This window comes from Schistocerca gregaria, chromosome 9 (genome assembly GCF_023897955.1).
Source record: "Schistocerca gregaria isolate iqSchGreg1 chromosome 9, iqSchGreg1.2, whole genome shotgun sequence".
Lineage (NCBI taxonomy): Eukaryota > Metazoa > Arthropoda > Insecta > Orthoptera > Acrididae > Schistocerca > Schistocerca gregaria.
The window spans coordinates 70,626,075-70,653,964 of NC_064928.1; the positions used below are offsets into that span (position 1 = coordinate 70,626,075).

The window sequence follows — 27,890 nt, forward strand, 5'->3', positions numbered from 1 at the left end:
TGTTACATGGCTGTAAATTTAGCACAAAGTGTATTGTGTGTAGATAACAATGAATCATGTCTGTTGATCATTGTAATTTTTTTGCTATTTCGTTGTCAGCTAAATCTTTAAATTCTTTCTGCGTGATATTACAATACAGTTTCATAGCAAATATGCAGTACCTGTCACTTATGCAAATTGAAAATTCTGTTCTGTCATTCACATTAATTACACGTTAATTTTAAAGGACTGCAGTGAGAGATCTCTAGACTGCCTCTTTGTGCAAATAGCCACTGGACCTTTGAATGTCCTTCATACCGTGAACAAATAATGAAGGATAAACAGTACTGACACCACAATTCTGCCGCACTCAAGAGTTGTGCCAACCAAAAAATGCTGTGTCGCAATGCTAAATGAAATGTTGTGCTGTTCCATGTACTTCAGAGATGGACCAAGCGAAACTGAGTGATAGGCTGTGGCCCACTTGTGCTGTAAACATGATGTTCAGCATGCTGTCATTGGTCCCGATCTAATGGCTACCACTATTTGCCATAAAATTGAACTCCCGACTTGTTTGTGTGAGATGAGACACCTTTCTTCATACCCCGTAGCTTGGATTTTGAGTCACCTGTTTATGGTTTCCTTACATTTTGAAGTTTAGGTAGTTTCTTTATCCTTATTTTTAAGGGCCAGTGAACTTTTGAAAATTGTGGGAATTAATTTATGAGACTTCCTAATGGCTTTTGCTGAATAGATGTGAAAAATTCTTAAATTTCTCATTCTTTTCCCCAGTCCCTAATTTCAAACGGCACAGTTGTTTGTGTGAGTTAGAAATTTTTATGTATTGTGACATAAAATGATCTGCAATTTATTATGTAGAACATGGTTGTTTGAGTGTGTGTTTTCATTTTGAACTTTGATTTAATTGAAATTAATCATTATCATACACACTTTTAGGCTTGAAACCTGTTCCAGTTTCATGAGTCACTCCATTGCTTATATGGTCAGGTAGCATCAGTTTTCATAAGGATATTGTTGTAACTAGGTGAAACTACTTTTGTCTAACCACAACTGTGGGTTCTTTGATTGCTTTGGGAACATGAAATATTACTTCAGTGTAGTACGTAAATGAATAAAAGATTTACTTAACTTTGACACACTTCTTTAGCATAGGACTACTGGATAATTTACAACTGTTATGGACTAGCAAAGAATCACCTAATGCACTAACAAACAATCTGTTCTCTTGCAGTACATTGTTGATATTCACAACAGTACAGGTTCATTGTTGACTCTATAATACGATGTTGACTGCTGTGGCTGAAGTCTCAAACTGGGCAGAACTCTTTCGAGTTTGACACCATATTGACCTCAGCATGAGGGCAGTGGTGTGCTGAGAGGGTAGGTGTTGTCCCCAGGAGTGACTCCCATACGTCATTGCAGATTGCAGTGAATGCTTGCTAATGACTTTTATATCGATTTGTGTTGCCAACTATGGTATGACACTGCGATCTCTGTATAATACCACAGACATAGTATATTATCTCTTTGGTGTGCCTGACTTCTACATTCTGCATCTGAGGTGTGCTGTACAGCTAGATTCCCTTTCAGTTACTTTCATGTGCTGTTTGGGACATTGTGTTAGAGATGATATCCTTTCGCATTTATTACTAATTTCAATTCAGCTGTCTGAACAAACACTGTTTTATTAAATCTGTGAATGTTCCATGTTTCTGTGCCTTACAGGGACAGTTCAATGCTTGTTGTTGTCGTTATTGTTACTAATATTAATATCCTTAATCCTTAATCCTGGCAGGAGCTCCAGAATGATGTGGAGTCGACAAGCTATGGCAGTGAACCAGAAAGGTATCGTACAACATTTTCTTTTACTTCTTTTTAATTTTGTGGACAGTCATTGCTACAAAAATTTCCCCTATTTATTGCTTTCTTTCTTCTCTTTGTTATTTTATCCATATCAACACCTTCTGTGCTGTTTCTGATGGCTTACAGATTATTACTTGCAAATTTGCAGTGTACTGGAATAACAAGTTATTTAAAATTAAGCCCACAAAGTTCTGTTACAGAATAGATATAGTTTTTTTGCAATTCAAGTATAACTATAAGAACTGTTCTGGAAGTAACCTGTGTTGGACTATAAATAAAATGATGGGAGCATTAAATAATATTCATTGAAAAAATTTAAAAACTACTTGTACCCCTTTGTATTACTTTTTTACATAGTCACCATTCTAATTTGCATTTATAATATATCTTAATGAGTTAACAAGTCCATCTGCGTGAAATTCTGATGCCAGAGATTGCAATCTGCCTATGACAATTTTCCGAAGTTCTTCATCTGAGTCAAAAATGTTTGCAATCAAGCCACTCTTACTTGTGCATGATAAGATGGAATTCTCTTGGAACAAGACTGTGCTGCAGAGTGGATGTTCAAAAGGTCCCATTTAAACTGAACTGATGCAACAGCTCTTTTGCTAGGCAAAGTGTGGCACTGCATTGTTTTGCAAAAGCATGACACATGTAGTCAAGAGATCACACTATTGTTTTGAATGGATTTTCTTTGTTTTCTTATTGTTTAAATGTCTTTGACTGGAGACCAGTTTTAATCTTAGTTCAAAATCTACAAGGTCTTTCACTGCATATGTTAATCTGAATTGTAGATACACAGTATTTATTAGTGGAGGTTCCATGTCATAAAGATGGAGGGAAAAAAGTGGTAGAAACTTCTTCAAGAGACTTATCCACAGCTGAAAAGCTTTCATATAGTCACATAGCCATATGAAGTACTCACATACAGGATGATCACAAACAGTCTGAAGAGCTTGCGAGGGGCTTGCTTGGTAGGCTGTGCTGAAAAATAATTGTTAAAGGAAAAAATTTGATTTGTTGTGCTGTTTCCAAGTTAACTAGTGTTAGCCAATCAGGCCATTGTGCATGCTAATTCAAGCACCTCCCAGAGTCAATTAGTGCCAGTTGTTCTCATATGATAGATGATAGTTCACATCACAAAACATGTGATGTGGGATGATAGCACATGAGACTCCTTAGCCTTTGACTCCAGTTCAGTCCTCACTACTGTCCCACGTAAAATTTGTGTATCACTCGCTTATTTAGTTTTAGGAAACGAAATGAAGAGCATGTTTGGCGATACCATCTCTGGTGGGCAGCTTGAATTTTCATGTACAGTGGCCTGATTGGCCAACTTCAACACTGATTAACTTGGAAGTGGTGCAACAAATTGAATTTTCTTCTTAATAAGTATTTCTCAGCACAACCTATCATGCAACACCCTTACAAGATTTTCAGACTTTCTGACCACACTGTGTATGTACAGTAAATGAAGAAAAAATATACATGTATATATAATTTTTAGTACTCATATCTTTTGAACACAGAATGCTGTTACCACAATGGCCTAGACACAAGAAAGCAGCACGTTGCGGTTTGCAGGTGGCTTTGTTTCAAAATGGTGTGATGCTATAATTCTCTGTATAACCAACATCACAGAGAATACGTCATTTGGCTGCTGATGATTTACAGCAACCTCGCATTGGCTGTCAGTTCGCAGGATTGATTTGGCTGTGAACACAAACTGCAGACAACAATGTTGCAGAAGTTTACTGGACATGATGAAAAGATAGGTAATGCAGATCATTGGCCATGGATTTGGGCACCTTTCTGTGTGGACAAAAGTTGCAGAAAGCCACTAGTATTCAATCTTAAAGAAACTATAATCTCAGAGAGCAGCCAAAGGATGTATTTGCATTGTGTATTTAGGTAGAACTGTCAAGCACATGTAGGTTGGCTTGGCCACCACAGTGAGTTGCTCTTAGATGTGGTGTCCTCGTGTCATCCTCAGGCATTAGGACAGAGTGAGATGGCATAGTGACTAGCACACTGGACTCGCATTTGGGAGGACTATGGATCAAATCACCCTCCAGATACTGACTTTTCATGATTTTCTGAATCGCTCCAGGTAAATGCTGGGTTTTGCCCTTTGAAAAGGCCATAGCAGATTTCCTTCCCCATTCTCCGTAATCCAAGCTCCTGTTCTGTCTCTAATGACTGCACTGTCACTGGGATATAAAACTCTAATCTGCCTTCCTTCCTCCTTTGCTTCAGGGCCTTGAAACAGGTATTCATCTAGATAATATGGGGTCCTATAGTTGGAAATTGACTTCAAATCATGATGCAGTTCAGCATTTTCTACATTAACTTACATTACCAGAGGCGACAAGCGTGGTAATTGGAAAAAAGATTCAAGAACTGATCAGACATCAAGCTGCAGACCTTTAGTGTCACAGTCCAGTATGTAACCACTAACCCACTGAAACCTCTTTGTCCAAATATCGCTGATAAATATCACACTTGTAATTGACTTACATATGTTTACTATTTCTGTTCATCAGTGCACATGCTGTTTTTATAGCTGTTTAAGCATGTGTTGTAATCTAAAGTGTTTAATATAAATTATGTATAGTTACTGCTATTTGAGCCTAAAGAGCATTTTATAAAGTGCAATCATTATTTTAATTTCCTTTTCATACTCTGCCAGTATGTGTCTATGAACTGCATTTAAAGTAATCTCATTAGTTATGAGTTGTCTCCAAGAACTGTCAAGAAACCACTTAATTATTATCAGCTTTTGTTATGTACATCACCAATAGTTTGCTCTACCTAACTCAACATATAAAAAAAAGTGGAATTTTGTTGTTTTCACAAGTTTACTCCCTTTTTTGTGTTTACGTCTATTTATTATTTACTATTTTCAACATGTATTTGCACAGTACAAAATCTGTTGTTTTGTAATTTCGCTAGGTTGTGAACTTACAACTGCAGGTGCATTTCATTTGGTCAGTGAAATTTTGCCAGTCAAAGGTAATCCTAGTTTACAGTGCTGTAATCTGAGACTAGCGTTTATGCAACACAGATTTCAGAGTTCAGTTTCACCTGAATTTAGTTTTGTGCTAATCTAAGATCAGCCGTTACATAGAATCGGTTCTTAATGTTTCATAGTAGGTATCAGCATTGAGCGTCCATTCATGTTCCATAAAATTGGAACCAAAACGCCTTTAGTGTGCATACGAATAATAGTCAACCTTTACAGCTGATAGAACTTATTGTGCCTTTTTGATTTGTTGGGTGCAGAATACCCCCCCCCCCCCCCCCCCCATCTCCTCCCCCCTCCCTTTTTCATTGACTGCTGTTCTATCATGATGTTAGCATAGGAAATCTATTTCTTGTCATTGGTCATGATTCAGTTGAGTATGTCACCTCCTTCTGCATGTCCCGGCGGAAGTTCGAGTCATTGCTCTGGCATGGGTGTGTGTGTTTGTCCTTAGAATACTTTAGGTTAAGTAGTGTGTAAGCTTAGGGACTGATGACCTTAACAGTTAAGTCCCATAAGATTTCACACACATTTTTTTTTCCTTCTGCGCTATAATGGAAATAACGTCCAAAGAAGCAGTCATCTGTTGAGTTCTGCAGTTCACAGGAAGGAGTTTTGATATGCATTGAGTGCAGAACTTGTGGTATCCCCAATTTTTATAATCGCATTCTCATTTGAAACACACTGATAAATCTGTGGAGAGTTTTCCATCAGTTAAGATACTTTGAAAGCCAGTTTTCAAAAAAAAAATAATTCATAAGTTTTATGCACCAATTTATTGTTAATTGCAAACATACAGACACATCAGTCGTCATGAATATTTATCCTTCTACTCCTACTCAAATGACACTACTGACACACAACATCTTTCCTCAACACATATGGTCTGCATGAAGCACAATTTTGTGATGGGGGTCAACAGCTGAGAGATTTATTTACCACTAAAGACAATATGTTGCAGTGCTCATTTTGAATGGCCACTGGAGTGAACAAGAAGCAATGTACCTTTCTCTCTGTTGCAGCTCCAAAACATACTGACCTATTGTACGAACTGTTCCAGTGGCACCCTCCCGCTACTTCCTGTGCTTTGTAAATACAGAGGTTTCTTTCCAGATGGTGCTAATATGTACACCATTTGATCAAAAGTATCTGGACATCTAGTATTGCACATTAGTATGGGGTGTGCCCACCCTTCACTTTTATGAAAGGTTGAACTCTCCTGAAGACAAAAATGAGGTGTCTGAATGCCTGGGGAGAATAGCAGCCCATTTGTCCTCAAGAGCTGAAACCAAACAATGTAGTGATGCTGGAGTGAAGCTGATGTTCTAACTCATCCCAAGGGTATTGGACTTAGGTTGATATACAGGGTGTTAGAAAAAGGTACGCCAAACTTTAAGGAAACATTCCTTACACACAAAGAAAGAAAATATGTTATGTGGACATCTGTCCGGAAACACTTACATTCCATGTAAGAGCTCATTTTATTACTTCTCTTCAAATCAAATTAATCATGGAATCGAAACACACAGCAACAGAATGTATCAGCGTGACTTCAAACACTTTGTTACAGGAAATGTTCAAAATGTCCTCCGTTAGCGAGGATACATGCATCATCCCTCCGTCGCATGGAATCCCTTATGCGCTGATGCAGCCCTGGAGAATGGCGTATTGTATCACAGCCGTCCACAATACGAGCACGAAGAGTCTCTTCATTTGGTACCGGGGTTGCGTAGACAAGAGCTTTCAAATGCCCCCATAAATGAAAGTCAAGAGGGTTGAGGTCAGGAGAGCGTGGAGGCCATCGAATTGGTCCGCCTCTACCAATCCATCGGTCACCAAATCTGTTGTTGAGAAGCGTACGAACACTTCGACTGAAATGTGCAGGAGCTCCATCGTGCATGAACCACATATTGTGTCGTACTTGTAAAGGCACATGTTCCAGCAGCACAGGTAGAGTATCCTGTGTGAAATCATGATAACGTGCTTCATTGAGCGTAGGTGACTGACGAAACTAAAATGATCTCTGACATGGAAATTAAGTGTTTCCGGACACATGTCCAGATAACATCTTTTCTTTATTTGTGTGTGAGGAATGTTTCCTGAAAGTTTGGCCATACCTTTTTGTGACACCCTGTTTTGGGCAGGCCTATCAATTCCAAGAGTTTGTATGTGTGGTGTCTGTTCTTGCAGACATGTCAGCGAGAACACACACCATACATATAAATATGAGGCTCCTCCAGAAAGTAAGTTTCCCAATGTTGTTTACTTTAAAGCAGATGTATTTAGCTGAGGAAATTGTGCCGGTGCAACAGACCTGTGACGTGAGTCATATGCTGCCAGACAGGCCCTGAGGTGGCATCTTTCTTTCATTCTGCCGCTGCCTGTGAGGTTCGGTTAGTGATAAGGCTCCTTAATGCACAAAACATAGCGCCCATCAAAATTTATTGTCCGCTCTGTCACGTCTGTGGGCAGTACATCATGAGCCAACAGATGTTGCGTCACTGGTGTAGGCTTTTTTTTTTTAAGGTTGTCAAAGTGTTCGTGATTAAGAGTGCAGTGGTTGACTGTCCCTCATCAGTGATCACCTGGTTGAGTTGGTGTGGCGAATATCCTGGAGAACTGCCACTTCATGATTACAGAGCTCAGCAGTCATTTCCACAGATATGGTCCTTGTTGCATGAAATTGTCACTGAGCACTTGCCGCTCGAGAAATTGTGTGCTAGGTGGGTGTCGAAAAGCCTGACACCAGAGTGCAAAACAAAATGCTTGGGAGCAGCATTGATGTTTCTGCAGCAGTACTTTTCTTGCACCTCAAGAAATTCCTGTGCACTGGCTGGCATTTTGACGATGACAAAGGGCTGAAGACGATTATCGCGCTGGTTCCACTCACAGGTGGCAGAACTCTGCAACACAGGAATACAAATGTTGTTACTGTTATATGAAAAGTGTCTCAATTTTTGGTTACTGTATCAAAAATAGCTCTAACATTGCTGTAACTGTTGCCAATAAAGTTTTTGTTTGGCAAATAGTGACACCTTATGTGCAGATGCAACCTTTGTTTAACCTCTTGTGGGAATCTGGTGAGGCTACAAACAATGAAGATAATGGACGGGGCCACTACGTACGTAGTTTGCAGTATATGAGAATCTGGGTTGGACAGGAGCACACTCAGATAGCCAAAGTATTAAAAATGACCACTCATGATATGTTACAGTCTGGCACAATTTTTCACTTGTCACCATTGGACGTTTTCCAGTGCCCAATTCCCATAATGTTAGACTGTCTCCCTTGTCATTTCAGGAGTGTTATTGTTCATTGCCTCACATGTGCTGCATTCTCATGCTAATACTAAAAGTCATCATCTCTGAACTGTTGCTGTACTGTATCCAGTACAAAGTGCTGTAGAATGTGTCCATATCCTTCCACATTTTGCACTTTCATAAGTGTAGAAAGGGACCACACCCTAACTACAAAAACACACTCATACCATAACACCACCTCCTCCAATACTTCACTGTAAGCACTACATTTCACTGTTGGTAGGTAATGTTCTCCAGGTGTTTGCCAAACACAAACACTTTCATTGGATTGCCACAGGATATAAAACATTACTCCAAATCACTCATTTCCAGTCCTCTACTGTCCAGTGGCTTATGAGGAGTCGATTGACCATTGGACCCTATTCTTTCTAACTCCCTATGCACAGTCATTTTGCTAGCTGGACTGCTGTTAGTACTTTGGAACTCATGAATGATTCTCTCCGCTGATTTTGTGCAAGTTTTTTACAATCTCCCTCTGAAGTGCTAGATGTTCCTGTGTATCAGTACATCAGTACATGGCTCATCTAGCTTTAGCTGTGGTAATTCTTGTGCATGTTCACTACACAATCACATCACCAAGAGATGATCTGGACATCTTTGGAAGGGTTGAAATGTCAATGACGGATTTCTCATTTTTGTCATTTTCAGGTAACATCAAAAGACTTATTCATGTTTGAACTACTGAGCTTTCTTGACCAACCCATTCTGTTATTAATGCTTCAATGACAACACAATAGTCCTAGCCTCCTTTTATGCTGGTGGGTCAGCCATGTATGACATCTAATGTTCAGTTTCATGTTACATAGTGGGTATCTGGATACTTTTGATCAGGTGGTGTAGTTATGTCGTAACTGATATTTTTAGTTGGAGGTGCTAAACTATGCATTGTTACACTTGGTTTGAAAAAAGTCGTGGCAATGACAAATTAAGTGTAGAGTATAAATATTTATTCACAAGTTACATTCGTAATGATGTTGTGGTGGGTAACTGTAATTTTATGTCAATTACAGTTTAAGTATGATCTGAGGATGGTTGTTAATCAACTTGAACCAGGTATCTTCTGGCTATTATAACAGTGTACCACATCATGATTAGTAGCTACATGACACATATTTATGCCTGACTGCTGGTTTATTAGATGTGCTTCTTGGGTTATCTGCAACCTTAGAAATCCTGCTAGTCATCACATTGTTAGCAATTACGACAATTTATTTTCTTAACAAAACAACCAAGTACAGAGTAGCATGTAGAGGAATTGGTATACCGGAACATATTGTATGACAGTGCTCTCTAAATAGTGATGTTAGGATTGACAACATTACAAGTCTCTGCTGATTCCTGGGTAATTACAAGTGTCACCAAGCAAATATTCCTCTGGAAATTGCAAGATTCTTGGCATAAATGAAAGTAAAAAACTGAAATACCCAGCACCTGTATATAACGACCTCTGTTTGATAAAGGCCTCAAGACTTCACTGTGTATTGTGATTTTCAGCTATATGCATCATTCTTGTTCCTGCATGGAATTATTAAGTTATTGACCTGACTTGGTCTCATCTCAGTCTTTTCTTAGCACTTGGAATCCAGCAAAGAACTCGTCTGTCATTTATCACCCATTAACCTGGCTAAATGCCTTTCAATTTCATGTCTGATGTAACTATTTTGCCCACTCCAGTCTGTTTGATCCATTTGTTTTCCTCTCACTCCTAGTAACTGCAGTGACACATCTTTCCACAGGTCTCATGTAGCATTTCTCAGTTTTTGAATAATTTTGGGAGTGGGAAGTCCATGTCTGAGGACCTTAACTAAAAACCAATAATACACACTGATTGGAAATTTCCCTTTTAAAGTTCACTCAAAGCTTGGTTGTGAATATTCTGTTTAGTTTATCAAAAGCACTCCAGCCACATTTACTTTCCTGTTAATTTATTGTACCTATTAAGGCATAGTCTTCAGCTGCCCTAGATGTAGAGATGATGTTCAATTTATATGTATTAGAGACAATACACATGGGAAGTTTAAACAAAGTGTAAATCTTATGCACAGAACCAACTCCAGATGTAGTCATCGGTCAACAGCAAGCAATAAGCTGGCCAACACACCAAACCGTAACAAGTCCCAGGGTGTAGTAGCAGTTTTTAGAGAAGCGGCTTGGATGCAAACACATGAATCTGTTGGAGCTTGCAATGCTGATATTTGTATGCAGCCTGTGAACGTTCTGTGGTGCAGGGATGCAGGTTTGTTGCATGAAGCACTGTTGTCAGTTCCAGTATGTGTAATGGAATGCCACCAGTGATGTGACCTGGAAAAACCAAGTTGGAATCACTGATGGGTACAGCATCTTCATCCAGTGAGATGCCATGTTGGACCAACTTGGGCCAGTATAGAGGATGGTTTGCTACCTCAAATGTTGAGGATTGAGACTGTTGCACCTCTGTGTCCCTTGGAAGTGAAGTAGACTACTGTGGAGCTACATTTGAACCCACTTCCCACCCCAGTGGTATTGCTGGGAACTGTGAGGTGCTGGCACTGTTGTCCTTGTGACCAACGGATGAAACTGAGGTGTGAGCAGAGGCTGCTGCTGTTGTTGCGCTGCTGCTGGATGGTGCGTGTACCACGCTGAGTACTGGTGGTTGCAAGATTCTAGTTGCTGGTGGTGATGGTGGTTGATGCATCCATGGTATGGGTCGAAGATTATTTGGCCTGTAAAATCCTGACATGTCTAGCCTGTTCTGCAGGGGATTTTAGTGATATCCATATTGGTGGCCATCTGGTTTTAAGAGGTAGAGTTGGCATCCCACAGCTCCAGTGACTGGTGTGTGCACACACTCCCGCTGGCCCACACTGTGAAGCCTCTGTGGAAATGGTTGTCTGTCATGCAGTAACTGTGCTGGTGTGTTCCAAGCACTCATTGTCACCCTATAACTGCTTTGACATGTTAGGGCACCCTATGTGGATTTTGAGTGGGTTGCTGCTTTCATTTTTTCCTTGAAGTTATGGACAATGTGCTGTGCCTCTGCATTGAATTGTGGTGGTAGAAGACTGAAAGGAATTGCTGAATGCCATATTATTCAGAAATGTCTCTTAAGGTGACAGTTGTTGTGGGTCGAAGGCTTCTAGTTGCCACCCAGGCTGCTGTGACAGTGGAAGACAGCAAAAGGAAAGCTTAAGTTTTAAATTCCACATTTAAGAAACTATTCGCACAGGAGGATTGTAGAAAGATACTGTAATCTGACTGCTGCAAAGACTACTGTATGGAGGAGATATTGTCATTGAGTGACTGTAGAAGGATACGAGATGACTTGGACAACAGTTCTCGTTGGTGTTGTAACCACGACAGGGATGGTCACGGGGTTGCCGAGAATGAAAGCGTGGCGGGACCAAACAGGAGTACCCCACGAACAAACAAAACGAATGGGGAAGGACAGACATGAACAATGATGGATGACCAAGCAAGACCTAACGAACAACAACGCGCAAATAGCAATGGGGTCACAAGCGAAACCTCACTAATCCACAATGTCCACTCATACATGGAAACAAAGTAAGGTAAACACTCTGTCTGTAGGCGAGATGTCGCTAGACTAATGCGAATATAGACTGCCTGCTGAACGAAAGGCAGGCGCTTAAATACATGATAGAGTCCGTCGCTATTGGCCACTGGAGCCGTGTGCTCCAACGTGGCGCCCTCACATTATTCACAGGCCAGGAGCACATGCGCAGCCACGGCTTACGGTGCGACGGCTGGAGAGGCCTGTAGTGGTAAAACAAAGTCCACCCCATCTGGCGGGGATACAAAACCCGTGGTGCTCAGTACCAGATCCCTCCCCATGAAACTTGCGTGAAATTTGCGGACAAAAACATCCCGGACAGTGCCGATGCGGTCGACAGATGGAAGAAGACCCCAGCTCGTCAACTGCTGGTGGTGGGTAGGAAGAGACATCTGAGGTGTTCATGACAACCGACCCAGAGGCCAGGGCAGCGGAGGGGGGCCGCCAACCCACCTGGGGTCGGGGAGGGCCGGCGGCAGGCCCATGGGGAGGCAGCAACCCCGGGGCAGTGGCGGTGACTCGAGGACCACGTCTGTACCCGTAGGAGGTAGCGGAGGAGGAGGCGGCAGCGGGAGCCCCCGGGGGCACGCAGTCGACGCTGGTTATGATGGCGGTGCTCCAAGACTTTCAACATCTGCACTGACGTCACACACCGCCCATGGGCCGCGATGACCATGGCGGGCCTCCAACCCGCCTTGCTGTCATACATGCGGGCCCACACGGCCGCGCCAGGGGTGTAATGCTGAGAGAGCCAGGAGTGGGGGCAGGAGGGTATGGCATCAGCAAATGGAGCAGCGTCTGTGGCTGTCACCCATGGAGGAGCTCCACTGGACTGCGGCCATCAATTGGCGTGGTGCGATAGGTGCTCAGAAACAGGGTGGGGGCTGACGTGGTTGGAGATGTGTCCACCGCCTTCGTGAACTGTTGTTTAAATGTGTGGACAAGCCTTTCCGCCGCGCCATTTGTGGAAGGCTGGAAAGGTGGGCTATGGATATGTTTGATGCCGTTGGCCTGACAGAAGTCATGGAAGGAGGATGCTGTTAATTGGTGGCCATTATCAGAGACCAATGTGTGAGACTGGCCCTCTGTGGCGAGAACATGGGCCAGGGCCGTTAGTGTGGCCTCCGTGGTGATGGAAACCATGCGGACGACCATAGGTATTTAGAGTGGGCATCAATGATAAGAAACCACATGAACGCCAAGAACGAGCCCGCAAAATCATTAAGGATGCGATACCAGAGCCGGTGAGGCACAGGCCAGGTGCGAATGACTGAGGGGGCTTTCCTAGTGACTTGCACACACAGTGCACCCACAGACCAGGTGGTCAATATTGCCATTGGTGCCGAGTAAATACATGTGCTGGCAAGCCAATACTTTCATGTGGGACTTACCGAAGTGCCTGCATTGTAACAGACTGGGCACTTGATGTCTCAAATCCAAAGGGATGACCACCCTATGGGCATCTGACTCCGTGGCCAGCAGAAGGACATCATCGACTTCGGAGAGCCTATGGGACAGGTGTCGCCATTGGCTGAAATCAGACCGCATCCGACGAGTAAAACAGGAGGGCCACCTGTGGACCACGTAGCTGAGAACCTGCTGCAAGATAGGGTCACGGCTGGTCGCCGCAGCAATGTGAGCAGCCATAAGAGGCAGACTGTCCAGCGCATCCTGGCAGGTGGAATCAATGTTAAAGCAGAGGACCTCCTGTTGGTCAAGTGCAGGATTGGGTCCTGCTGGGAGATGTGACAAAGCATCCGCATTAGCATGGTGGGCAGTGGGCTTATACCAGATGGTGTAAGCGTAATTTCGTAAAAATATCGCGCAGCGCTGGAGATGTTGAGCCCTCCACTCTGGAAGGTGAGAGTGGGGTCCGAAAATCATAACTAAGGGTTTATCGTCCGTCAGGAGGGTGAACTTTGCCCCAAAGAGAGAGGTGTGAAATTATTGGACAGCGAACGCGATCGCCAGGGCATCCTTTTCAATCTGGGAGTAGTTCCGTTGTGCTGGGGTCAGCGTCTTAGATGCACAAGCGATGAGCATTTTGGAGCCATCGGCATTCTGATGCACAAGAACAGCTCCAGTGCTGTATGCTGAAGCATCAGCCACCAAAACCAAGGGGCGGTCTGGAGAGAAAGGAGTAAGGCAAGGGGCGGACTTCAGCGTCACCTTTAAATGGAGAAAAGCCGGGACACAGGCAGGATTCCAAACAAAAGGCACCCCTTTGCGACGCAGTTGATTGAGGGGTTGAGCATTGGAGTAAGCCTGGGGTAACAACTTTAAACGATAAGTAACCTTGCCCAAAAACACCTGGAGATCAGATAAGTCCTTGGGACAAGGAAGAGCCTCAATGGCCACGACATTATGACCTTCATAAGCCACTGGCCTAAGTATTCCACTTCCGGTTGAAAAAAACAACACTTGTCCAGCTGACAGTGTAAACCTGCAGATTGCAGAGTGTGAAATAAGGCACTGAGATTTTCAAATGTTCCTGGCGGCAACGCCTGTTGACCAAGATGTCATCCAGATAATTCATGCAGGCAGGGATAGGCTGTGTAAGCTGCTCCAGGAACCGCTGGAAAATGACCTGCGCTGAAGAGATACCAAATGGAAGGTGCTTGTACTTGTACAATCTGAAAGTCGTATTGATAACCAAATGGTGCTTGGTGCTTGTACTTGTACAATCTGAAAGTCGTATTGATAACCAAGATGTTCTGGGAATCGGCATCCAAGGTTAACTGGTGGTATGCCTCAGCCAGGTCGATCTTTGAAAAGTACTTCCCCCAGCAAGCTTGGCGAGGTCTTCCTGTCAGGGAAGCGCCGAAGTCCCCACACACTCAAAGAGACCCATTGGGTTTCTGTATGACCACCAACAGTGTCGCCCAGGGACTGTATGTCACAGGTTCCTGAACGCCAACAGCCTGGAGCCGATCAAGTTTCTGCTTGACTGCCGGCATTAAGGCAACCAGAAGGGGCTGAGCCCAGAAAAAGCGAGGCTGCACATCCGGCCAAAGTGTGATGTGCGCCTGAAAATCGGAAGCACATCTCAGATCCGGTGCAAACAACGACGCAAAAGTGGAGCACAGATTGTCCAAGTCCTGAAAGGAACAGGCGTGGAAACAATCTTAACTTCCTCAGAAATTGAAAAGCCAAACAGCTCAAATGCATCCGGGCCAGAAATATTCGAAGCAGATGGATGGTCGACGACAAATAGGGCAAGGAGCCGGGGAACTCATTTGTACGTCACCTGGACAACGAACTGCCCACGAAAGGGAATGGAACCATCTCCGTAGGTAACCAAATGCCGAGAGGGAAGTGACAACTCAGGAGAGCCTAGGAGGGCATACATCGCCATATTAATCAGGGAGCATTGTGGGCAAGATGGAAGTAGGCCGCATCGATCGCTGCCACTTGCAGCCGCGCCAGAAGACGCTAATTAGCCACCTGAGCAATTTCAAAGATGTGTGCAATGCAGAGAATCTCTTTCAAGGAGGGGTTATTGAGTTTCAACACCACAGTGCGGACCTCAGGATCGGGAGCCAGCTGAACCACCACATTCTGGATCAGGGAATCTGCACACGAAGCCTTACACTGCTGATTGGTGCACATAAAATCGCATCAACGTCTGAGAGATCCTGCAAGTCCATGACCCAGGAATGATATGATTGACCAGGCTGTTTATGGTACTGGTGGAACTCCAGCCAAGAGGCGACTGACCACATGGTAGCGTTGGGAATAATAGTTCGTCAGCAAAAGGCATGTCCCCTGGAAAGAGAGAGCCACAGGATTGGACAATGGTGCCAACTTGCAGAGAAGAAAGAATGTGTCTCGCTGGGGAGGCCCAAGACAAAAACAGTGACCGCCGAAAAAAGTCATCTGTGACTTGATAAGCCGTGAAATGTTTTTTCAACTGATGTAAGTATGTTTCCCAGTCTTCTTAGGCGTCATTAAATGGTGGGAACAACGGCGGACGTGGGAAAGCATCGGACATCCCAGGACTCGGAAGCTGTTGTGGTAATGTGTCCCGGGCATCGACTTTGTCCATTAGCAACCACAGCGACTGTTGTAAGATGTCTAACTGGAGCTGCTACTGCATGAGCTGCTACTGTTGCTCCAGAAGCCAGACCAACTTCACCTCCATGCAAGCAACTACCACTGTTTACCTCATCCCCAAAGTATTGTAACCGCGACTGGAACGGTCGTGGGGTTGCCGAGCACGAAAGTGCACCGGGACCGAATGGGAGCGCCCTGCGAACAAACAAAACAAACAGGGAAGGATGGACATGAACGATGGACAACCAAGCAGGACCTAACGAACAACAGCATGCAAATAGCAACGGGGTGACAAGCGAAACCTCACGCATCCACAACTTCCACTTGTACATGGAAACAAAGTAAGCTAAACATGCAGTCTGTAGGTGAGGTGTCAATAGACTAACGCGAATATCAGAATCCATGCTGAGCGAGAGGCAGGCGCTTAAATACATAATAGAGTCCATCGCTGTTGGCCGCTGGGACCACATGCTCCACCGTGGCACCCTCACATTATACGCAGGCCAGGAGCGCGTGCGCAGTCACAGCTTATGGCACAATGGCTGGAGAGACCTCTAGTGGTAATCGATGTCCATGCTGTCTGGCGTGGATCCGAAACCTGTGGCGCTCGGTACCAGAGTTGGTGCGGCGAGTGACATCTCGCTCAAAATGTAGGAAAATGTAAGTTAATGCAGTTGAATAGGAAAAACAATCCCATAATATTTGAATATTATGAGTGAATTCACTTACCTTTAACTATATGTCAACTAGAGCCGTATAATGCTCCATTAATGGAGTGGGAGTTCTTCAGTGGCATAGCTCTTTGCCTTGATGTTCCAAGGTTACAGGGTTAGACCACATCCACAGCCAACAACCATATCTGGAGTGAGTGTGAGTTCCCATCTCAGTGATGAGAAAACTTCTTCATCCTGGTACTGAAACTGGGTAAACACCCACTTGAGATGGACAGCTCTCACCCAACTATTCTCACTAATGTTGACTACAAGTTGATCAAACATATGATGATCAGGTGGCTATGTTGGTGGGTACCAAGTCACGGGGTCTTTTAGCTCCATCCCAGAGTGGTTTTTACTAAGGTCATTCCACTGCTGGCATTTAGTCTGCCTGGAGTCTGCTATGCAGTCAGCATTTACTCGGCATCAACACCTCGTTGCTGTCTCTGTCTACTTGCAAAAGGCTTATGACATCATAGGGCATCATGACTCCCTCATATCCTACTGTAATATCTGGGTTCTAGTTGGACTTCCCACAGTATCCTCCATACACAAAAAAAGAATGGGGCTTGCGGGGCTGTGTATTGAGTTTGGCTCTTTTCCTAGTGGCTGTCAATGGTCTAGCTGCATCTGTAAGGTCTGGTGTGGTACCCTCCCTGTGTGCTGATAATTTTTGTATTCACTATTGCTCCTCCACTATGGTTGTCACTGAACATCGACCAGAAGAAGCGATATGAAAGCTGCAGTCGTGGGCTCTAACCCATGGCTTTTTGTTTTCAGCAGCCTAGACAGGTATTTTGCAGTTCTATCACTATTATAATGTCCACTACAACCAGAACTCTACCTTGCTGACCAGTTACTCAATGTGGTAGAGTCTTATTGTTTTTTGGGACTGATCTTCGATGCCCAGTTGAAGTGTCTTCCTCCATCTTCGCCAGCTTAACAGACTGTTCCTGTTGCACATTAATACTCTTTCCCGTGTCAGCACCAACAGTTGGAGTGCAAATTGCTCAACACTTTTGTACTGTATGAGGCTCTGAACCTGCCACATCTTGATTATGGAAGTCCGGCATATGGTTCGTCATCGCCTTCAGCATTGTGAATGCTGGACAGGATACACTGTTGTGGGTTCTGAAATGTGACAGGTGCCTTTGAGACCAGTTCTGTGAACAGCCTATTTGTGGAGTCTGGGGTCCCTCCAAGCCAACAACAGATTCTCAACTATGCTATACACATTCACTGCTCCTTCGAACATCTGAACTGCAGTGTCGTTTTTCAAAGTAGGGAGATCCACCTCTCACAACAGAGGTCTAGGGTCGGAATCGTGATCAAAATTTGCATACAAGTTGTCTTCTGTGAACTCCAACTTTCCCCACTGTGGCCTCATGTCAGGGGGCACTCGCATACTCCTTTATGGAGTGTTCCCTGGCCTCAGATCTTTCTACCTATCCTTTGGATTGAAAGACTGTTGTCCCACCCCCCCTCCCCTAGTTTTTCACTGCCTGTTTCTGGCTGTCATTGATCCAATTATGGGTTCAGAAGTGACAGCTCTACAGTTGATGGATGAATTGATTTTGCCTTCACACATGCAAGGTACACTGCTGATTGGATGCAGTGTATTCACTACAGAATTGGAGCCCCCAGTCACATTCGTCCTTGCATTGGTCTGATATACTTAATCGGGCTGTCAACCAGTGCTACCCTCGACACCCATTGAGTGTGACTATCCGGGATCTCCTTTCTGACCTCCATCAAGCTGGAAAGGTTAGGCGTATTTGTCTGGACCCAATGGCAGGTTTGCACACCAGGGAACGAAAGTGCTGACCGGTTGGTCAAGTTCGCTACCAGGATGTCGACTTTTGAGATGGAAGTACTCGAACTGAATCTTCGCTTGACTCTGTGTCATCAATATTTGGAGGCTCAGGAGACATATTGATGTACCCTGGTTTCTCCAAACAAATTGTGACCATTAAATGGAACCGGAAACTGTCACTAGGAATCTACTGTTCTATGTTGGCTTGACATTGACCACATTTGGCTGACTCGTGGCCTCCCCATGATGTGCGAATCCACGCCACTGCCCATATGTGTCCATCTGACGATGATGGCCCACATCCTGCTGGACTGACCCAACTTGGTCTCCTTATGGTGAAACCTAAAATTTGCTGACACACTGCCAGTCGTGCTTGTGAACACCACCAACGTAACTGATTTAGTTATATGTTTTAACTATGAAAGCGGTTTCTACTCATCTCTGTGAGTTAGGGCATATTGGCCTCATCGGCTGCTTGAGGCATTGGAGGGGTGACTTGTTGCCTGCTCTGACCCCGGCGACCCATGGCCGTCCTAGCTTGTTGGTATGTCCTGGCTCCTTCCCTTCCCACTTCTTAATCCATTTATTCTTTTACATCTGTTGTTCGTTTACTGTCTCACCGTCATCGTCCTCTTTCCTGGGATTTAATGTTATTAATTTTCTGGTAGTAGTGGAGGGCTAGAGCGCAGTGGTCAGATGCAGAGGGTGCATCTCCTATTGCATAACATGTCTCGGGGGTGCCGAGCTGCTTTCTGGATGGAGCAACTTGCGCATCTTTACCTCTCACCCCTCTCTAATTTCTACTTGCTTCTCCCTCTTGATTATATTGATTCTAGGTTTCAGTTAGATTCATCATGATTTGTCTTGTGTTTCTTTGCATGTGGACGACTCTTCCCAGCTTGATGTTTATAGACTGGAGAGACTGATGACCTCGTAGTTTGGTTCCTTTAAACTCATGAGTCCAGTCCAATCCAATCCAATCACAATTAGTTGAAACAATTGACACACCTGAAAGTGTCCTAACAGAAAGGGGTGGAGGACACCAAATAATAAATCACTTGTGCAGAGAAATGACCTCGAACCGGACCTGCATGTATTCCCACATTCCTCCGGAAACCTAACAAGGACCAGTAAAATCCATGCCATGCAGAACTGCTGCTGTGTTATATTTAAAAGGTGAAGCAACAAGTTATTAAGCATGTGAGCAAAATACTTAGTATCATCAGTGTACAGCATAACTTTCTTAGCAAATGATTGTAGTGAGGTTGCGCCAAGAATTACATACTCACTCCATTTAACCCATTACTGGCCTGAACTCTATTTGATCATTTTTTGCAAACTTTTATACATAAATACGTTACACTGAGTGATTAACTGAATAAAAAGTTGTTTTGAAAATTTTCTGTTTAGTAGAACAAAAACTACAGACCGTCCCATTTTTGGGACATTGGCCAAATGCGCTATCCAAATTCACAACCTTATTCTCCATGCATAATATTGTAAGAAACAGCACAAACAATAAATAAAGAATGTTTTAATAGCATTGAATGTCTACTCAGTATGAAATGAAGCAAAACACTTGTCGTGAACTCCAACATTGCACCTATCACAAATTGTTGTTGTTGTTTTTTTTTTTCTTACAGTAAGCACATCTCTTCTGTGTTTTACGCTCTTCTGTGTTTTACTCGGCACAATGAAATGATTTCCTGGATCTAGTCGTACATCTGTGCTCACCCGTCCTCGAATTAATTTACTTCTGTGTGGTCCTCTGCGTTTTGGTACTGATCCTGTTTTCTTTGATAGGTAAAACATCACTGTTCTCTGTCAGACATCCAAAAGTGAGACTTTCTCTCTAAAGTACCGGCTACATCTTGTACAACAGACTCATTGTTCAATACATTTTCGTCAGTTCTTCTTCATCTGTTATTACATCTGCATCGGGTGGAATAATCGCCAATTCTACGTCATCATCTTCATCGTCACTCTCTTGATGGTTCGCTGGTTGTGCTAGAATTTCTTCAAGTGTAAGTCCACACGGCATGTTTTTATCCTGTTGGAATCTTAAAATTCGAATAGAACATGAAAAAAGGCAGATATAAAGAACGTAGAAGACAATTATTCTCTGTATAATACGTGTATACAAGAATAGGGCACATCAACAATAAATGATAGTGTAACATGCCATTGTCCCATTATTGGGACGCATACAATATAACGATATTGCACTTACTTGAACATATCTGAAGTATACTTAATCTTACATGGACATCCATATGTTCATAACAAACACGCCCAGACAACTAAATCACAGCTCATTGTCGTCCAGGAACTACCAGCAGACATACAGTACTGCCATGTGCGAGAACGAAAAATCGGCAAGTTTATAATTTTCCTAACGTGAAGTGCTTAGAAAAAAGTTATTTATTTTACATTTACAGGCATTATAGCAGTTAGTTAAACCTACAGGTGCAACAATAAAGGCTAAAAGCTCCATTGCTTTCGTAGAAATAAGTAAAATATACGCGTCCAAAAAAGGGACAATGGCCAGTAATGGGTTAATAAGTTACGTTTCTTAACAATGGAAACTCCACATAGGAATATCAACAGTGGAGGAAAAGATAGCTTGCTACTTGTCATAAAAAAGATACGTTACGTCAAAGACAGGCACAATTAAGACCCTTACACAAAGCTTTGGGCCACAGCCTTGATCAGTAAAAGTCACACACACACACACACACACACACACACACACACACACACACACAAACACACATCATTTATACATACAAGCACACTTCTTGCACATATGACCTCCACCTTGGAAGCTCAGACCCAAATGCGTAAGTTGCTAGAGCTGGCGGCCATGTGTGTGTGTGTGTGTGTGTGTGTGTGTGTGTGTGTGCGTGCTTGCTTGTTTGCATGAATGGTGTGTGTGACTCTGTGTGTGTGTGTGTGTGTGTGGACACTTCTTCAAACTAGGTTTTTTATGATTCTTTGATCCTAACTGTAGCCTCCTTCCTCACCGGCCATCATAGCTTTGCCCAGTAAGAAAACTTTGGAGAGTTGTTGAGATGGGAAGGACTGTGCTTCACCCTTAGGTATTGTGAGCGGATAAGACCTCTCTGCCGCAAGGTTAATACTGAACATTCAGCTGGATATGTCTCCTATGGCAGGGACACTTGTACAGAACTTGGCTAGTTCAGGAAATCTTCGGGAAAGGGAAAATCCCAAGGTACCAAAACTAATGTTCAGTAGTTACATATTTGCTGTCTGTGAGCATAATCAACGCAGGCTACACAGATGGAGTGCACAAAAATTCAAGTACTATGTCAGATATAGTACCACAAGTGATAACTGACGAGTCGCAATTCGTGAAAAAGAAAAGTCCTACACCACTGGTCCGAAATCGACTTTCAGAAGTTCCGTAGATTTACACCGAAGAGCCAAAAAATCTGGTACACCTGTCTAGTATGGTGTAGGGCCCCCGCGAGCATGCAGAAGTGCCGCAGTACGACGTGGCATGGACTCGACTAACGTCTGAAGTAGTGCTGGAGGGAATTGACGCCATGAATCCTCCAGGGCTGTCCATAAATCCATGGAATATTAGGAGGTGGGGATATCTTCTGAACAGCACATTGCAAGGCGTCCCAGATGTGTTCGGTAATGTTCATGTCAGGGGAGTTGGGAGGCCAGCGGAAGTGTTTAAACTCAGAAGAGTGTACTTGGAGCCACTCTATATAGCAATTCTGGACGTATGGGGTGTCGCATTGTCCTGCTGGAATTGCCCGAGTCCATCGGAATGCACAACGGACACGAATGGTTGCAGGTGATCAGACAGGATGTTTACGTACATGTCACACGTCAGAGTCGTATCTAGACGTTATCAGGAGCCCCATATCACTCCCAAGTGCACCGGCCCCACACCATTAGAGTGCAGGTCCATGGATTCAAGAGGTTGTGTCCATACCCGTATTCGTCCATCTGTTCGATACAATTTGAAACGAGACTCGTCCGACCAGGCGACATGTTTCCAATCATCAGCAGTCCAATGTCGGCGTTGACGGGCCCAGGCGAGGCGTGCAGTCATCAAGGGTACACGAGTCGGCCTTTGGCTCTGGAAGCCCATATGGATGATGTTTCGTTGAATGGTTCGCAAGCGTACACTTGTTGATGGCCTAGCATTGAAATGTGCAGCAATGTGTAGAAGGGTTGCACCTCTGTCACGTTGAACGATTCTCTTCAGTCGTCGTTGGTCCCGTTCTTGCAGGATCTTTTTCCGGCCGCAGCGATGTTTTATCGGATATCTGATATTGACGGTACACTCGTGAAATGGTCGTACGGGAAAATACCCACTTCATCGCTACTTCGGAGATGCTGTGTCCCATCGCTTGTGCACCGACTAGCACAACGTTCAAACTCACTTAAATCGTGATAATCTGCTGTTGTAGCAACAGTAACCGATCTGAGAACTTCGCCACACACTTGTTGTCTTGTATTACATATCTCTGTATTTGAATACGCATGCCCATTCCAGTATACCTGGAAAAGTTATATATTCGAGAACTGTTAATCACAAACCAAACTAACTTTTCGTAGTCCTGGTTAGCAGTCATGTGAAATTCTGCAAACAAAATATTGGTAGCCTTTTGATTGTAAAATTATTTATTTATAAAACCCAAACTGCGATTTCGACCGCGTGGTCATTATCGACAGGAAAGCTAAAAAGCGCTTGACATTACTCAGAAGCTGGTCTCTACGCATTGTGTTCCTGATAGTACGTGTTGTTTTATTGTACCCTTTGAGTTGCGTTGTAAGTGTGTTGCTCCCATTTTCTGCTAGAATATCGGGGTGAGTAAATGATTCCATATCTACTTTTGTTTCATATAATGCAAGTTGATTTTGTCAAACTGTGATTCTATACACACACGTTTATTTGTTATTGCTTACGAATCTGTGTGCGAACTGCGCGATGATATCGCACATTAGTATATTTCTTGTATTCAATTTTATTTTTATTCGCAACCATATTTCGTAGTTTCTCGCTTTTAATGCGCGGTACTCGATGTTAGCAGGTTTTAGCAGAATTAGTATTCAACTTTATAATATTAATCTTGTCACAGAACGAGTATGTAAATGTGCTTTTAAAGTGGTTGTTTTTTGCCAATGAGTATGCTTGGTGACTAGAGCATTCTTCCGGACAAATGTTAAAAGTTCTGCAGTAGTACACAAATGGCTCTACATGTTATTAACAGGTACTAAAAGCAATGCAGTTTAGCAGAAATCATTCTCCCACTCCAACGAAAATTTCAAACTAAATAATACACACTCTCATGACTTCATCGTTCATCTACATCATACTCTCCACTTAATGGAGTGCGGTGAGTACTTTTTGTATCACTAACTCAGTCCTCTAACCCTGTTCCACTCGTGAATAGTACGTGAGAAGAATTATTGTCGGTAAACCTCTGTATTGCCTCTAATTCATCGAATTTTCCCCCCATGGTTATTACGTATGTCTGTGTGTGTGTGTGTGTGTGTGTGTGTGTGTGTGTGTGTGTGTGTGTGTGTGTGTGGAGGGGAGGGGGAGGGGGGATAATATATTGTCCGAATATTTGCGGAAAGGACTGTCTCAAAATTTGAATAGTAAGTCTCTCCGCCATGCACAATGCCTCTCCGGTAACGTTTGCCAGTAGAGTTTGTCGAGCATCTTCGTAACGGTCTTGTGCCGAGTAAACGATCCCGTGACGAAGCGCGCCGCCTTTAGTCGGATCTTCTCTATCAATTCTATCAGTCCTATCTCATAGGGATCCCAGACAGATGAACAATACTTGAGAATCGGTCGAATAAGCTCTTTATAAGCCACTTCCTTCACGTTCGCTGAATAGTCTGTTGAGGAAAAGCTGTTGGTAGTCCATTGGTTCAAATGGGCGGTCAATTTTTGAACAGCTCCACGTCTGTTTGCCTGTACACACCGCTGCAGCTGTCGTTCACCTCTGTCACCTACAGAGTGTAAATTTTAAGTTGACAAACCAGAATAACTCGAAAAATAAGCTTCACACAAAAAAAGTGTAGAATCCAAAGTTGATTATTTTCGAGGGGGATATCTGCTGGTGCTAAAATTAGCCCTCCACCCCAGTCCCTGAGGGGGGGGAGTTAACTTTAAAATTTCAAATGGGAACCCCCATTTTTTATTGCAGAATCAGATTCTACATAAGAACTACGTACATTTTGTCTTAAACATTCGTTTTGATTCGTGGTTCTTGGCACTGTAATTCAAGAAAATCCATGTTCTCATTTTTGCGTGGAAAATGGTTACATATAAATAAAAAATACTTATGTACTTCGTAAATGTTGATTCGCTAAAACTAAAACTCTTCCTCTCTCTCCATAGGGTGGATTTGACAGAGAGGAATTAGAGTTTTACAAATGTTGACCCACATATAGCGAATCAAAATTTACGAAGTAAATAAGCATTTTTTATTTACCCGTAACCATTTTCCACGCAAAAATGAGAACATGGATTTTCTTAAATTACGGCACCAACTACCAAGTAATCAAAACAAATGTTTAAGACAAAATGTACGTAGTTTTTTTTATGTAGAATCTGATTCTGCAATAAAAATTTGAAATTTTAAAGCTGCCTCCCTCCCCACCCAAGGGGGCTGGGGTGGCGGGCTAATTTTAGTACCAGTAGATGTCCTCCTCGAAAATAATCAACTTTGGATTCTACACATTTTTCCGTGTCAAGCTTATTTTTCGAGTTAATCTGGTTTGTCAAATTAAAATTTACACCCTGCTTCAGCACCGGTTTTGGATACTTACATTTTGTCATGCATGACATAATTTAACTACAGAGGCATGCGAACAGTTTCCAAATTTAGCCATTTCGGAAATTCTTCCACCCTTGGCCCGAAAGCCGATGATGGTGCCCTTCTGGACGTCAGATAAAATCATTCGATTCCCGCATTACGGCAATGACTCCTTTGTTTTCCGACACCTTACGCCCTTCCCCCTGTTCTCACCACCCCCGACAAACTATGTAATCCTCGATTGCTAGTGCTGACAACGAACGTAGGTTGTGGTCACATCAGTGTTACTGGACGGTGTAATAGTCCACCAGGTATATTCTTGGATTTGTTTCCCGAACGTCTAGAATTTTGAATATGTTAGTAGATTGGTTGGGAGTGAGCCCATTCTCGAAAATTGTTGTATGTTTGCTAATTTTAACAAAACTGCCGAATCTGAATTTAGCGTTTCCTGTATTTGTCATCATGATTTTATTCGGGTCTTATAATAATTGTTCCATGTTTTGTGTGGTTGTAGTGACTTACTAGATCTTGCACCATATTAATCCATTTGAAAGAACCTTGAGCAGTGAAACGTTTACGTCGTACCTTTAAAAGTTCTATTAAATTGCCTCACAATTGAAGCTTTCAAGGTAGAGAACGGTGAGTAATGATTAATCTTGTCTTTGCATTAGCTTCTTGGCACGAGTATTATAGAATTCCTGATCTAAGTTTGTTTGTAAATAGTTTGAAATTCTACTACTACTTCTGCATACTTTTCTAAGCTCGTCTACATCGTCATTGCGACTTTTAGCTTTTAGACCAGCGACCCATGTATATTTGGAGTAAACATTAGTTACTATTAATAAATATGTATAGCATGACAGTGTTTGCAATACGCAATCAGGTCATCGAAATCAGCTTGATGAAGCTCATCAGTTATTTTCGTGATAACCACTCTCCTGGGATAATTTTTTTACGCTAAACGATGTAGTTCATAAGCTATTTCATCTTGCTTGTCGATTAAAATGTCAACAGCAAGAGCAGGATCTTATCAGAATGATGCATTAACATTAAAATGTTTATATATACGGGGTGATTCATCAGCTCCTGATGCTTTCGTTTTATGGAACCCGCAGTGTTATAGCTGCCGTTAACAAACCGCGTGTGAGATCTTCATATTGTTTCACTCGATACAGACAAACTGTTATTCCTTCAGAAGAAATGAACAGGATCTCGCTGTAGAAAATTTAATGTATTTAAAATTTGCACTGAGATATGTTTTCACTGGTGGCTTAAGTTTTCGAGTTTCTCAAGAAAACCTTACAAAAATGACCTTACAAAAATGACATTCCAATGCCTCCCCACCCCCACGCTTCCCCTCCAGTCAGGGTTTCTAGTATGTTGTTCATAGCACTCCCACTTACCAATGTAAATATATTTGTTGCTCTACGAATTATTTCCCACAGGTGACCTTTTTTGGTCTTCGTTGACCGGCCGTACTATACCATCATCTTAGTCGAGAACTTACAAATTGTAAAATTGATGTTTGTAAAAATTTTACCTAAATATTTTGTGAATTTTAACAGCATGAAGTGTAGGAAAAGGGAGAGAAGGAAGCATAGTAGGTGAATATGGATTGGGGGTAAGAAATGAAATAGGAAGTCGTCTGTTAGAATTTTGCACAGAGCATAACTTAATCATAGCTAACACTTGGTTCAAGAATCATAAAAGAAGGTTGTATACATGGAAGAATCCCGGAGATACTATAAGGTATCAGATAGATTATATAATGGTAAGACAGAGATTTAGGAACCAGGTTTTAAATTGTAAGATATTTCCAGAGGCAGATGTGGACTCTGACCACCATCTATTGGTTATGAACTGCAGATTAAAATTGAAGAAACTGCAAAAAGGTGGGTAAGGAGATGGGACCTGGATAAACTGACTAAACCAGAGGTTGTAAAGAGTTACAGGGAGAGCATAAGGGAACAATTGACAGGAATGGGGGAAAGAAATACAGTAGAAGAAGAATGGGTAGCTTTGAGAGATGAAGTAGTGAAGGCAGCAGAGGATCAAGTAGGTAAAAAGATGAAGGCTAGTAGAAATCCTTGGGTAACAGAGGAAATATTGAATTTAATTGATGAAAGGAGGAAACATAAAAACGCAGTAAATGAAGCAGGCAAAAAGGAATACAAACGTCTCAAAAATGAGATCGACAGGAAGATCAAGATGGCTAAGCAGGGATGGCTAGAGGATAAATGTAAGGATGTAGAGGCTTATCTCACTAGGGGTAAGATAGATACTGCCTACACGAAAATTAAAGAGACATTTGGAGAAAACAGAACCACTTCGATGAACATCAAGAACTTAGATGGAAACCCAGTTCTAAGCAAAGAAGGGAAAGCAAAAAGGTGGAAGGAGTATATAGAGGGTCTATAGAATGGCGATGTACTTGAGAAGAATATTATAGAAATGGAAGAGAATGTAGATGAAGATGAAATGGGAGATACGATACTGCGAGAAGAGTTTGACAGAACACTGAAAGACCTGAGCTGAAACAAGGCCCCGGGAGTAGACAACATTCCATTAGAACTACTGACGGCCTTGGGAGAGCCAGTCCTGACAAAACTCTACCATCTGGTAAGCAAGATGTATGACTTCAAGAAGAATATAATAATTCCAATCCCAAAGAAAGCAGGTGTTGACAGATGTGAAAATTACAGAACTATCAGTTTAATAAGTCACAGCTGGAAAATACTAACGCGAAT

General features: G+C 42.8%; 1 protein-coding gene across 22 annotated transcripts in view; it reads left to right on the top strand.

Moving 5' to 3' along the window:
- Positions 1 to 27,890, top strand: part of LOC126291418 (zinc finger protein 501-like) — a 235,455-nt gene that overhangs the window by 128,365 nt on the left and 79,200 nt on the right. For 10 of the 22 annotated variants that reach the window (XM_049984923.1, XM_049984918.1, XM_049984920.1 and 7 more), the window contains one exon: positions 1,793 to 1,845. The exons of 3 other annotated variants lie outside the window; for them this stretch is intronic. In XM_049984923.1, the coding sequence (XP_049840880.1) occupies positions 1,793 to 1,845 (53 nt within the window). The remainder of the gene's footprint in view (positions 1 to 1,792; positions 1,846 to 27,890) is intronic. 9 more of the 22 variants (XM_049984924.1, XM_049984919.1, XM_049984915.1 and 6 more) reach the window with 1 other exon arrangement.